Source organism: Cuculus canorus, chromosome 19, assembly GCF_017976375.1.
Source record: "Cuculus canorus isolate bCucCan1 chromosome 19, bCucCan1.pri, whole genome shotgun sequence".
Taxonomy (NCBI): Eukaryota; Metazoa; Chordata; class Aves; order Cuculiformes; family Cuculidae; genus Cuculus; species Cuculus canorus.
In genome coordinates, this window is record NC_071419.1 from 6660086 (window position 1) to 6673894 (window position 13809).

A 13809-nucleotide genomic window follows, 5' to 3' on the forward strand; every position below is an offset into this window, starting at 1 on the left:
CCTCCTTTTCCTTCCCTTTCCCTTTTCCTTTTCTCTTTGTTTCTCTTGTCTTTAAACTCCAGCCGGCCGGGTAAGGCCAGTCCCTCCCGCCCGGAGAGCCCCAAACCACCATTTGACATGTAGGCCTGCTCCCTCTGAGACTCTTTGCCTGCCTCTTAGCTGTTCTGTCCTGGAATGGTCTGACTCGAATCTCACACATGGTTTGTTCTGTTTGTATTTTGTGACACACACATCGGATGTGATTGTAGTGAAACTGTGTTGGTTTTTCTTTTCTTCCCAGCTGCTTAAAGGAGTTAAACAAGTATATTGTAGTAATGAGAAACATATCTTTACTGTTATAAATATCTATAAATATATATATATATAAAAGATGAAAAATCTATATATGTCCAGGTGTTTAAAGCCATTTGTGCTTCCATGTGGATTTTAGGAAATAGTAAAGTAGGGAAAGAATATCTATATACATATATATATACACACACATGCAAAAAGTTAACCAAATCCTGATGTTGAGTTTTTGAGCTGATTGTTGAATTCTCTGCTGTGTGCAGTCGGGTTATTGTATTACCCCAGACTTGTGGGTGAACCGTCTCAGTGCTGGTAGTAGCTGTGATGCAGTTTGTGAGCTACCTGTCACTCTTGTTTATTGGATGAAATAAACTATCATTTCTGTATAATGAAGGTCTCCATGACTAGAATAAAACCATCTCTCTTTCTCTTGCTCTTTCTCTGGGTGATTTTCAAACTGTGTTTAATTATAACCTAATCTTTTCATCCTGTAGAGCTTAAAAAGCTGTAGATGTGAGCAGGTGCTGTCGCTAATAGGGAAGGTAGAACAGCTCTGCATTCACGGTGGTGCTCAGGAGCTGTGGCAGAGTCAAACCGCTTGTCCAACCGATGGGAGAGGTAACTCCCTTCTTCCATTTGAAAGGAAAATGCATGGAGGTGCTTCAGTGACCGGATCTGCAGAAGGTGGGAGTTTTGCTCACAAAATTCTTTAGTTCTTCAAAGCTATTTTTGCCTGGGGTGTTTGTGGAACTCAGGAGCAGGTGCTGTAGTTTCTGTGTCGAGCGGTGTGGTTTGGGCCTGTAGCTGAAGGGCAGCCCGAACACAGGCTAACGCACGTGGCTGCCTCCTGCTTGGGAGTTGCTCTTAAGCAGAAGTGGGGTTTCTCCCCTAGTATAAACGGGGTAAATCTGTTCCTGCTGTCTGCATGCCAAAGCAGGGAGTGCCACGGGTCTTGGATCATGGTTGCCACTTCTCACAGCAACAGCTGTTTCTGTAATTCCTGAACCTAGCGTTGTCATCCCAACAATTGCAGTGGATTCCTTACGCTCCTGGGCAGTGGGGTCCAGCACGACTGCAGGGAGGAACCAGCAATATGGAGGTTCCTGATTTATCCCCAAGTGCCCTTTGCTGTGGTACTTATTAGATCTCCCTTGTACCCGAATAACACCTTAGTGCACTAAAAACCACCTTGAAGAGTTTATTCATAGCAGGTATCGGTGATGGTTGTGTGGACAGAGATCTCTAGTTATTCCTTCCTATGTCTTGCAGCTCTGACTCCTGCTTGGCTTTGCATTGTAACTTCAGCTTTTGCACAACTGAGTCAATAACTAGTGCTTGCCCTACCCTGTCCTTTCCTCCCTTTGGAACAGTTCTACCTCTCCCTAGTGTCACAGGGTTGTTCCTAGGAAATATTATATTTTTAAAGGCAGAATTCTTCAAATAAAAGCCTTAATTTGCAAAACTAGCAACCTCTCATCCGCTGGTTGCCAAAGGTTAAGTATGTTCTGATGAGAACGCCAGCTTCCCTGCCCAAGCACCATAAGCTCCTACCAGCTCAGCTACAGCCCAGCCGAAGGACGTGTCCTCTTTCCAGTGGAAGAGCTCTTTCCTGATGTTTGCTGCTTATGGCTTTAGAAGCATTCTTCTATTTTTCCTCAATGCAGAGGTGGTTCAGTTGCTCTAATTTAAAGCTCTTGAGTAGTTCCTGCTCTTGGTTCACTCGAAGGTGGAGTCAGGCAAACGCTTGTAAAGGGAAGAGGATGAGAAATTAATCTGAACCAAGGGTCTGGATGCGAAATGATTGCCTGGAGGAATGTCTCAGGCTTGTCAGCAGGCTGCCTCCAGGAAAACATCTGTGGAGGGCACTGATGCCAGCGCAGGTGTTTCTAGAGCTGGGCCAGCGTCGTTTTGATAAAGAATTCATTCTTCTTTTTTCCTGGCCATATTTCAGGGTGATCTGAACAGAAGAAATACCTCTACTTGGTACCCATCTGAATATTCAGAAAGCAAGTTTGTTATAGTCTGCTCACCTTCCCTTGTCTTGTCTCCTTCAGAAAAACGGCTTCCCCCTTTCCCTGGTGGGTTTACAGGAAAACACTAATTATTCTGCGTACGCTTTCTTCAGTTGTATAGGGAAAAATCAGAATGAGCCATTAAAAAATAAAACACAACCCCATGCGCGCTCCCTCTGCTTCTGGTGTCTCCTTCAGAGACAAGTACTAGAGGAGAACACCCAATAAATATTTATTCTATCTTAATAATGCTCTGTATTAAAGCACAGTCCTGCCTTCGTTATTTATGAATAGCCCGAGCAGGCATAAGCGCAGCAAAAGGCTTGGTCTCTTTGCAAGGAATATACAGCATTTTACACATACACACCTGTGCACGGCCTGGAGCTTGGGAACCTATGCACCTTGTGTTGTGTGAATAATGGATGCTGTTAGTGCTGTTCAAATGAAAGGAGCTCAGAAAAATAGCTTCCCCCTTTCCCTGGTGGGTTTACAGGAAAACACTAATTATTCTGCGTACACTTTCTTCAGTTGTATAGGGAAAAATCAGAATGAGCCATTAAAAAATAAAACGCAACCCCACACACGCTCCCTCTGCTTTTGGTGCTCTCTGCCACTCCCGGGGTAAATCTTGTCCAACTTGGACACAGAAGAAAGGAATGGTCGCTCTTTTTGTTGTTGACAAACCCCAGAATTGCTACGGCGTTCCTGTGCCTGCATCTCAATGGGTAACAGCGAGGTGGCATATGCTGTCGCAGGTGGTTGGATCACACAGCTCTGACCATCACGTCCCTTCAACCTCCCGTTTTTTTCCTTAAAACTCTCATTACTGAAGCGGATCCTCTTGAGAACAGGGAGCTGCTGCCTGAAAGGCTCTGAGGCTTTGAGCCCCCGATCCTGTGGGAGGTGTCCCTGCCTGTGGCTGGGGTGGAACTGGATGGGCTTTGAGGTCTCTTCCACCCCAAACCATTCCATGGTTCTAAGTGCAGTTCAGGCTGCCCCCATGCAGCTCACTTCACTTACACTCAAGGGGATTTGCTTTGCTGCTGCTTTGGGGAATTGCGTTCTCCTTAGAACTGGGGCTACAGCTTCAAGGCAACGTCAGGCAATGCCTCCATCGCTGATGTGTCTCCCGGGAAACTTAAATAGGGCCACAAGGTCTTGGATTTCACCTGTTTAATGCACTCCTTAACTTTCCTCCTCTCCCATTTTAGTAAGTGATGGAGAACTAGAACCCCTAGAGCTCAGAAATTCAAAACAAAGCATTGTTTCTTAAGTAAGTAGTTTCCTTTTACTTATTTCTCCCATATTTTTAAATAAATAAAACCTTCAGACACATACAATTGAAACACATCATCCTTCAAAGTGCAGTTACATTTCCACCCCACTCCCAAGAATCACATAAAGCTTTGTCAAGTAACCAAGAAGACTCAAAAGGCAACCCTCGGTCCCTTCCCCTAGCAATGAGAATAAACTGGGCTGTAGCGCTGCCCAGTGAGCCCGAAGCCCCTCTCTTTTGGCTGTTTCAGATACATTTGCAAGAGGCAGGCTGCAGAAGAAAGTGGGAAGATTAAAATATATGGTATGAAACAAAACCCCACCTGTTTAGAGTCCAAAGAGTTCATTACGAGAAGTTAGTTCGTTACTTTGGGGGCCCTGGAAGGAACTAGGCCAATTATAGTCATGAGTGATGAATCGGAACCGCTGCTCGGTCACTGCTGTGACGCTGGCTGCTGGCAGCAGAGCCTGGGACAAGGGATAAAGTCATTTTGCCAGAAGTCCTGGACTCTCCTTCCCACCAGCCTGCACGTGGCCCAGGTGACGTACCAGCACCTGCCACCTCCCGGGCTCAGGTGGAGCCTGCTTGTTCTCCAAGCACGGCAAGTAACAGAAGCAAAAGAAAGAGAAGATGAGGTCTGATGCTCAAATTCTGGCTGACGCAATCCCTCTTTCCTGATGTCTTTAAAGTAGGTATCTGTTCTGACCAAGGGCACTGAGCAGAGGTATGAGCACGTACAAGTCAGTTAGGTCCTTTCAGGCTCAGAAAATTGCTCTAAATAGGATTTAGTGCCACTTAAACTACCATGATTTTGACCTCATCGTTCTCATCAGCGCGGTAGAAGAAGGGAATGCAGGGATTTTCCATCGGGGACCCCAGCCTTTCCTGTGGGTTCTGGATTTCTCTGAGCAGCTGCATTATTTGCTTTGCTGTGGGGTCCTCTGGGCTTGGCTGAACAGCTTTACTGTCAATAGGGGAGAAACCGGATTGATGAAGAGCAGCCGCTTGTTCTGCCTCATCTGATAAATTCACTTCCCGTAACCCTGTAAGAACACAGACAAGGCAGGCAGGTCACACTTCCCATCTGCGCACAACACCGAGGTCTTGGGTCATTATATCTTGCAGAGCTGCTGCTGCTGCTGCAGCTTACCTTCTCCATCAGTAGCATTCAGTTCAATGCGCCTCTCCGCTGGAAGCGCGCTTTCACTCTGGCTTGCCAACAGCTCTGGGTTTTGAGCCACTGCTACGTACTTGCTGTACCATTCATTTCTTTCCCTGACCAGGCGCATCACCAAATCCTGCAGTTCCAGTAGTTTCATCTGCACCAAAGTAAAGGAAAGCCTATGAAGCACACACACAAACACTACGGTACAGTTTGCAGTCCTGCCTCTATCACAAAACCAGCAACTCATAAATTAAAGCCAGCTGCAGTACCACACGCAAAGGCCTGGGTGTGTAAAGTACTCCCCAGGCCTGCCCTGCTTGGAGTAGTATGACAGAAAAGATTCCTTGCCTTCATCTCTTCCTTATCCTGAGCCAATCTGCTGATGTATTCCTCCTTCTCCTGGTGTCGCTGCTTGAGGATAGCCCTTTGACTCTGGTATAACGCAATATACTCCCCTGGAACACAACAGAAGTGTAAGCAGTAGGGGTTAGAACAACTCGAGTAGAAGCCTAACGGCAAGCACAGAACTCTGTGGCACGAGGATCCAGCAAAACCAGCCTTGGGCTGGAGGTCTAGCCTAGTTAGGCAGCAGCAGGAGACCTGAACTGCTTAGTAGTTGGAGGGTTCTCGCTCTAAAAGCTGTTGGGCACCTTCTACTCCCCAAATAAGAAATAGATTGAGGAAGCTTTAGCTTGTGCCAGCGTTGCCTAAACATACCGATGGTGTCCGTTTCCCCAGACAGCTGTATGCAGCGGTGTTCTAACTCTTCCAGCCGTTCCTTCAGATCAGCTTTCTCACGCATCAGGTCTGTGAAACGGGACTGAACACAAAAACTGGTTATCAATTACCTGAGCTGCTCGTGTACAGAGAATACCTGCATTAAAGACAACACCCTTCCTTCACTCTGGTCTGAGCCTAGGGAATAAATCTGGCTGCCTGTGCAACTTTTCTTCAGTTTGGTGCTAAAAGGAACAGAGAGGAGAGAGCAAGCTAGAGAAGGTGTGAAAAAGCATCTCTGCATTTCGGGAAGCAGAAGGCTTGATGAAACAAAGTGCCTTTGAGCATTCTCATCGCTGGAACAGCAGAATTGTGGTAATGCTGTGCTCCAGGACTGCAGACCACCCGCTTTCAGCCTAGCAGGGGGAAGATGTTTTCTGGTTTTCAGCTCTTTCATTAGGAGAAGACCACAGTTGCGTGTTAGGCCCTTGCATTCACAGTCTTTGGAAGGGTGGGAGGGGAATTACTGCCGCAAGCTCTGCTGTGCTGACATAAGCAATGATAAGGTTTTTAGGAAGTAGCTGCTTATTATTATTACAGAACATCTGCTACTCATTCCCCTATGATTTGTCTGTGTGTGCTCTAGGAAAGTCAGACACTGGATCAAAGTCTGGCTGAGCAGCACAGCAGGGCTGAAAGACAGTGAGATCCTTTGCTTACCTGTAGTTTTTCCATGGCAGTTCTCAAAGCCTCATGAACCTCCACTGGAACAGTATCCACAGTGGAACCTAAAAGGGAGACGTATAACTTACAGTTAATTTACAGTTCCTCCTCGAACACAGTGCCCTCACAAAACTTGTAGATCTGTTTCAGAAGCCAGGGCCACCCTCCATATTCACGCTGTCCCCAAACGGCGCCGAATTGCTACCTCTGCCCAGCGTGACGCTGTGCTGCTGCTCCTGCCTCAGAGCTGCTATTTGCTGCAGGAGGCTTCTGCACTGCTGTTTCTGAGCAGCCAGCTGCTGCCTCATGTCTTCTCGCTCCTTCTCCACTTGGGACATGGCAGATGTCAAGAAAGAGACCTAAGAATACAAGAGCATGCACGTTAGTGCTTCTCCTGTGTGACTCATGCATCTGGGGACAAATAGAATAACAGCTTATCCCATTTTATTTATGGTACAAAACCAAAGCACAGAGTGACTGTCCTGGAACTAAACCAGGCAGCAACTACTGCATCTTTTCTCCCTCCCAAGCAGTACAAATACGCAGGTTAAATGCTAGCTCTTGTGATATCTGTTTGATCACAGTAACTTCCAATTATTACTGTACTTACAGAAAGATCTCGTATGTATCTGACACCACTTCCAAATTGCCTTCCCAACTACAGAGAACATCATCGTAGTTCGAGAGCTACTCTACCAGCCGAGTTGTCTTCCTCATTAAAAGGCACGGCCAGAATTCCAGCCTATCTTGCAAGGATATCATAGAATATCATAGAATCACCAGGTTGGAAAGGACCCACTGGATCATCGAGTCCAACCATTCCTAACACTCCCTTAAACCATGTCCCTAAGCACTTCATCCACCTGTTCCTTAAACACCTCCAGGGAAGGTGACTCGACCCCCTCCCTGGGCAGCTGTTCCAGTGCCCGATGACTCTTTCTGTGAAGAATTTTTTTCTGATATCCAGCCTGACCCTTCCCTGGCGGAGCTTCCAGGCCATTGCCCCTTGTCCTGTCCTCAGTCACTTGGGAGAAGAGCCCAGCTCCCTCCTCTCCACAACCTCCTTTCAGGTAGTTGTAGAGAGTAATAAGGTCTCCCCTCAGCCTCCTCTTCTCTGATGCTGCAGAAGACTTGGTTTTATTGGTGCTATGCACAAGGAGCTGTTACGCTTCCCTCATTACTGCAGCTCAGCCAGTAGGGATCACAGCTGATAAACAACGTACTCCACACACCCAGTAGAACCTCTCTACAATTCAAACTGCCTCCTTTTCTAGACAGTTGTTTAGAACTAAGCCCAAAGGCTTTTCTACCGGTTAAGACTCACCATTTCTTCATGGCTTTCAAACTTCTCTGGGATAACAAATGAAGATGTTTGGATTTCTTCATCCATTGCTTCACTTTCAACTCCATCTCCTGTAAAAGGAAGAAGGTGAACAGAGGTAACACTCCAGAAAGCCCAGCTTTACCTCCTCCCCAGAGAGCAGCTGCAGCTACTCACCATCCAGTCGGTGCAAAATCCTGCCATCCAGGTCTGCTGCTAACTGGCTGATCTGGGCCTGCAGCTCTTTGTTTTCCTTAGCTACAGCTTCCAGATTTTCCTGCAGGAGAGAGGAGAAGCTCGCTGAAACCTACATAAGCCCGATTGTAAATGGTCACTGCATCTTAAAGCAGTAGCACCACACACAAACAAAGTGCCTCTGCTCCAGACAAGTACCGTTCATCTGTACAGCACAGGATGCAATCCCAGAATCACAGAACAGCCCAGGTTGGAATGGACTGTGGAGGATCATCTAGTCCAACCTTTCACTTAATACTTGATGTAGTTAAGCATTTTTCCTCCCGTTTTCCCCACTTGTCCCTTTTTATCATTACCTTGGTCTGCTGCAGCTCTTTCAGGTGCATTTCCACTGTCACCTTCCCCTGAACCTCCTCATGCTGCAGCCGATCCATAAGCTGTGTCTGCAACAAGTACTGTTTGTGCAGTTCCTCCTTCTCGGCAGACAGCTGCTGGTATGCCACGGTGTATTGTTGTAAGTGGCTGTAGTACTGGTCCCGCTGCTCCTGCAGCCCCCGAGCCTCCTGTGTCTTCAGTTCCAGCTAACGTAACAAGATCAAACCATCACATCAAATCATTTCTGCCAAAAAAGCTTGATCTGTGTGACATGATCCAAACTGTCAACATTACCCCAAAGCCACCCACTAAGCAGGCAGCCACCGTCTGCCCCCACATGCTGCTCCCCTACATCAGACAGCAGACGAGGGAGGAAGGCTCCCAGCTTGATCATTACAATATCAATTTCCATCCTTCCATCAAAGCTTGGGAAGTTGCCAATGGTTCGCATAAACTGCTAGCTACCTGCCCTGCCATCCCACCGGCTGTTGCTTACCGTCTCTTTGAGGTCCCCCAGGTTCTCCTGCAGCTGCCCGAGCTTCTTGGCCAGCTCTTTCTTTACATGTTGTTCTGACTGTAGGGCACTTGTAACCTCCATGTTTTCATTTGTCTGCAAGACAAACACTACTCTATAAGGAAATTGTCCCAACATAAACAAACTCTCAAAAAGCCGAGGTCATTCCTGATACAGGGTACCAGCTCTTCTGTTATTCTGGCGTGTAACCGAGGGCCATAAATTGACTGTTCAGGGCAGTAAATAACTTATAGAAAGGTTAAGAAGATGGGAGAAAAGCAAGGAAAGAGCCAGGGGAATCCGTGCTGGGTCAGTGCCAAGAAGAGGCCTGGCACATCACACAGCCTGTCAGCTCCAAAGCAGATGGGTGGTGTGAATATCCCAAACAGAGTCACCGACGTTGAAAAACATGGAGTTCAGAAAGGACTAGGGAAAAATCAGCGGCTAGACCGTGTGCCAGGGCCCCAAAGGGGAAGCTGTTCCATTGGAAGAAGCAAGCAAGAGTAAGGATTCAGAACAACAGAAGCAGGAGCGAAGATGGCTGAGAACTAGTTCCTCACAGGCAAATAGAGGGAACAGAAAACGTGTATCTTCAAGGGTAAAAGGGCAGGAAGAATACTTGGGGAAAGAAACAACCTGACTGCCAGGAGGTGAGAGGGAAAAGGAAACTGCTCTGGACAAAGTATTGGTTCATCTGCCAGAGCACCTGAGGGAGTAAGAAATTACAGGGAACCTCCAGGCACAGCAAAATGTATGACAGAAGATGGAGCATAGCCTCAGAGGACAAGAGAGAAATAATGCTTCTGCCAGTGTTTTACAGCAGTGCTACTAAAGGATTGCACCAGTGAGGGAAGCAGTGGAAAAAGATGCATGAAAAAGACATACCAGTCTGACAAACCCATTCTGCAGCTCAGCCAGCTGCTCCTTCAGCTCCCGATTTTGGCTCAATGCCCTACTGATTGTGGCCTTGTCACTCTGCATGTCCTCCAGGATCTGCTGTCTGTCCACAGCCTCCTCATTGTAGCGCTGCACAGCCTTCTCCAGCTCCAGCAGCCGCTCCTCTTGCTCCCGGTTGAGATGGCTTAGCTGCTCATTGTCGCGGACCTGGGCCTGGTACTGCCCGTTCAGTTCCTCCCTCTCTTGCTGCAGCCGCTGGATCTCTTCCTGCAGACTCAGCTCAGCTGCTGTGGGCCCTGGAGGTGAGGAAGGCTCGATATCCATTGGCTTAACTGCTAAGGAAATGGAATCAAAAGCTGCTCAGTCACAGGGCTAAATCGTGGTGTAATACACATCACTATTACATACACAAAGCATACCCCGACCTATAAGGCTCTGTGACCCAGAAGGTATCACCAGCTGCAGTATCTAATCCTTGCTGCAGGGCACTGAGAGGAACAAAAGAGCAAAAGGATCCCAAAACCAAGCAGAGCATTGTGCTGCATGCTGCCAGCTCCTTCACAGCCCTAGGAAAAGCATCCTGCCTCCCCAAACTCCTGGGCCCACAGAGGTTGACAGATACTAAAGACTGCTGGTCAATTTTTTGAAGTAAAAAAAATCACTTGCTGTTTGCTAAGATGAAAGGTTTCTTTGGGCCACCAGGCTTTCAGTTGCCTTCATGGCTTAAGACCCACTTGTACCTCAAGTGTGCAGTGGGGACGGTTAACCAGCTGGTATTCTGCAGCGTGAAGCCCCACTTTGGAAGCCCTACCTGACTTGCTCAACAGCTCAGTTATGTTGGCTTCCAGCTCCCGAATTTGGGCCATGTGCTTCTCCTTCTCCTCTGCCATTGTGTGGATCTGCAAGGCCACACAAGTGAAAGTTAAAACAATGTGCACAGTGCGTTTACTCCCGCCTGTGTTTGTCAAAAGCAGCTGTGATCGTGCCCCGATGTTACCTGCTCAGAGAGCTGCTGTACCCGCTGCTGCCAAATGCTCTGCTCATCCTTCAGTTTCTCTACGTACTGATCTCTTTCTATCTGGAGCTGCTGAAGTGATTCTGAGAGCTGTTCACAACAAAATAAAACAAAAAGAAAATCATATTGGCTAAAAATATTTGGCAGTGACCACTTAAGGGATAAAGCTTGAAAAAAACAGTGTTAATGCAAAGCTCAGGCTGCCATTCTTCAGCCGCACAAGTTAGACTTCAAGATTTGGATATTTCATACACCTCTTACCTGAGCAACCTGGGTTTCCAAGCTCGCCTTCTCCTCCAGTGCCATCTGCAACTGCTGGTTTGCATCCAGACTCCCTGCCTGATTTGAGAACTGCCAACAAAAATCAAAGAAGTTATGGCAAAGTGCTAATACTCAATTGCTCTGTAGCCTTTCCCTCAACAGTAACCTGCCACATGATCCATGTTGTAATCTTCCACAGTTCTTTAAAGTGTCCAACTCACAGTGAAGTTTGATGTAGAAAAGGCAGGAATTAAAATCAAAAAGCTTAGATCTTAGCCCCGTAAACCAGGCTGAACTGGGCGGCACCTCCCTAACAATTTTATATTTACGTTTCTAATTAAGAAAATGCATTTTAATCAAACCATTTGGCTCAGACTGTGCAACTCCAGAGTCTGTGTTATAAAGCCAGCTCAGATGGTAGAAAACCTTGTGACCTTAAAAGTTGTTAAACATGTCAGGAATTTAAAGCCAATGTCTGGAACTTGTCAGTGAACTAAGAAGCAAGGCTGGCGTAGTTGAGGCATAGCACTTTCACAGAAGAGTAGCAGTTGGCTTTATTTCAAGGGTAACTTAAGCTACTGTTGGGGGGCAGAAGCGCGGTTTCTTCCCTCACAGGCTCACCTTAACACCAAGCTCTCTCTCTGAATTGCTAACAGCTGCCTTCATGCATTCCCTTCCTAACTGGCTGCTTCTCTCAACTTTCCCCAGCAACCCTGATGTTGCCATTGTCGAATTCACCACCTCCTGCTATGGTGGGTGCCAACACCACCCCTGCTCAAGTGGTTTCTCAGTGAGACTGCACAACGATCGAGTAACCAAAGTGCTTCAGATGCAAGCAGGAAAAGTCACTGTACTTTCACACTTGGTATACTCTGTCACCCTCTTACACTGTCTTACATTATTTCAGCAGACTGATGTCACAACATCTTTCAATCTAATGCTCCAGCTCCTTAGAATATAGACTTTCTGTTCCTCAGAGGCCTCGCTGAAAACCTTTTACTGAGAGGATGTCTTGATGGGGTTGTCTGCCTTCCTTTAAAAACAGGAGTTAAGACTTGCCCACACTGTCAGAAGCAAAGTCCTGCAAGGATCAGTGTGAGCTCCCCTCAGATCCCACAGGTATTATAGTTACCTGTTGAATCATCAGTTCAGCCATTTCCAGTTTCTTATGCAAATCCTCTATATCCAACTTCATAGCTGAGTTCTTGGAAACCAGGGAGTGAACTTGCTCTGACAGCTCCGAGTTCTGCTGCTTTATTTCCTCACTACTTTTGCTGAAACAAAGAATTACAGTGACATCACTATATTTATTACGGGTTTGCTGATGCCCATATCATAAATTCACAATCCAGTTCCCTATAGCAGCTAGAATCACGGAAACATCACATCTAGTGACTTTTTTTTTTAATTGAATATCCAATCCTTCGTGTCACCACCTGTAGGCTGTGCCTCATGTTAGGGTTTGTGGCTCTACTGAGAAGAGCAGTGTTACTCTGCAGTAACAAGCCGAATGGACTCACCTTCGTTTGTACAGTTCCATTTTCAGGTTGTCTCGCTCCTTCACCAACTCTTTATTATGCTGGAGAAAAAGGAAATCATTGATTATCTACAGACTTTGGTCAAACAAGTAAGATGGTCAAAAAAATACTCCATTTCACCTCTAGCCGAGCAGCTTAAGTGGAAAAGGTCATAGCTTTGGCAAAATCCTCAGGACAAGTTTGCTTAGAACCTCCTGAATTTGCCAGGAATAAGTTCGCTCAGTCTTTTCAAATGCGATGCTACCAGCTGAATGCGAGGTTATTTCTGCAAATTTCTGGGTTAATATCAGTCCTGAAGTGTCTGTTTGATGTCCTCCTGGGACAAGGGCTCAGTGAGGCTTCTGTTGCATGGAGCTGGCAAGGCTGCTGCAGGAAGATGCCAGATCTTAAGGCAGCTACTGGACCATATGATTAGTGGTCAAGGAAACCTGAATGAAGTTTGCCCTGATCATGGAGAATACAAGGTTAATTGACAATTAAGAGGGTTAATTTCTGCCTCTTCTCGAAGCAGTGACTACAGACTTTGCAGTAGTGTAGGGGCAAGCAATTAGCCAAAGGCAGAGCTGCTGGTTAAGCATAAACAGAGGTGACTCTTACCTTCTCTGACTGCTTCTGCTGCATAGAGATGGAGGACAAAGTACGTTCTAGCTCTGATACCCTCTGGCGGGATGAATGTAAACGAGCAGCAAGGCTTTCAGCTTCTCCTGAACAAGTCAGAGCAGAATCAGTTGAAGCTGGACCACATACAGATTTTTGGAACTGGCAGAACAGCACTTTCTACTTTGTCAACAAGTTCTTAATTAAAGCAGCACAGAGCTTTGCAACCAGTAGACCTGGTTCAACTCCTGGCTCTACAGGTGAATCACCAGCAACTCTGGACAATAAAGCTTCCTCATGGTTAGAGGGAGATGATGAAACTTCCTCTGCAGAACAATAGACAATATATTGTTTGGGTTTTTTTTCCCCTAATAGCATAAATTGCTCAAATTTCGTTCAGAATGAAAGGCTCGGGTAAAAACTATATCAACGTGACAGCTGTGTGGGAGAGCGGATAGAAGAGAACACAGTTTTAAAAGAAAGAGAAGACAGTCAGAAAGGAACAGTCTGGGGTAGTCACCAGCCCAAACGGGGCTGACAAGGCTTTAGTGATGCACAAAGAACTTCAACTGCCATGGGATCAACATGCTCCAAATTGGGGGCAGCTATGATGACAGAAGCAGCGACGGTGCCAAGTATGGCTCATTAGAGAGTCAGGGAGTGTTGGGAGCTGGCTGCCAGCGACTGTCATGCCTGTGACTCAAAATCCATGGTTTAACCAACAGCTTGAGCTGGAGCACTCACAGTCAATTACCTGATTTCTGCCGTGCAGCTTGCTGAGTATGTCCAAGGGCTGTCTGCAACTCAGACTTCTCAGAAACTAGAATTCCAATAGTCTGGATATGAACCTTTGGGAAAGGAAAATCAACTCAGTGCAAAACTTCTTTGCTTGTAACTGCAACATTCCTGTTGCTA

General features: G+C 46.6%; 2 protein-coding genes across 11 annotated transcripts in view; one reads left to right on the forward strand and one right to left on the reverse strand.

Annotated features, from left to right (window-relative positions):
• Positions 1-198, forward strand: part of DNM1 (dynamin 1) — a 66721-nt gene extending 66523 nt beyond the window's left edge. For 3 of the 5 annotated variants that reach the window (XR_008453051.1, XM_054084614.1, XM_054084616.1), the window contains exon 22: positions 63-198. Coding sequence is in view for 2 of the 5 variants with exons in the window: in XM_054084614.1 (XP_053940589.1) it covers positions 63-123 (61 nt within the window). In the remaining 3 variants the exon portion in view is untranslated. The remainder of the gene's footprint in view (positions 1-62) is intronic. The other 2 variants (XR_008453054.1, XM_054084625.1) reach the window with 2 other exon arrangements.
• Positions 1-13809, reverse strand: part of GOLGA2 (golgin A2) — a 23912-nt gene continuing 10103 nt past the window's right edge. For 4 of the 6 annotated variants that reach the window (XM_054084609.1, XM_054084610.1, XM_054084607.1 and 1 more), the window contains 18 exons: positions 13649-13742; positions 12895-13001; positions 12280-12338; positions 11892-12033; positions 10760-10849; positions 10481-10588; positions 10295-10382; positions 9472-9818; positions 8569-8682; positions 8054-8278; positions 7680-7779; positions 7506-7594; positions 6387-6540; positions 6179-6246; positions 5459-5561; positions 5090-5196; positions 4727-4895; positions 1-4619 (listed from right to left, as the gene is read on the reverse strand). In XM_054084609.1, coding sequence (XP_053940584.1) covers positions 4372-4619; positions 4727-4895; positions 5090-5196; positions 5459-5561; positions 6179-6246; positions 6387-6540; positions 7506-7594; positions 7680-7779; positions 8054-8278; positions 8569-8682; positions 9472-9818; positions 10295-10382; positions 10481-10588; positions 10760-10849; positions 11892-12033; positions 12280-12338; positions 12895-13001; positions 13649-13742 — 2412 coding nt within the window. In that variant the 3' untranslated portion in view covers positions 1-4371. The remainder of the gene's footprint in view (positions 4620-4726; positions 4896-5089; positions 5197-5458; positions 5562-6178; positions 6247-6386; positions 6541-7505; positions 7595-7679; positions 7780-8053; positions 8279-8568; positions 8683-9471; positions 9819-10294; positions 10383-10480; positions 10589-10759; positions 10850-11891; positions 12034-12279; positions 12339-12894; positions 13002-13648; positions 13743-13809) is intronic. The other 2 variants (XR_008453048.1, XM_054084606.1) reach the window with 2 other exon arrangements.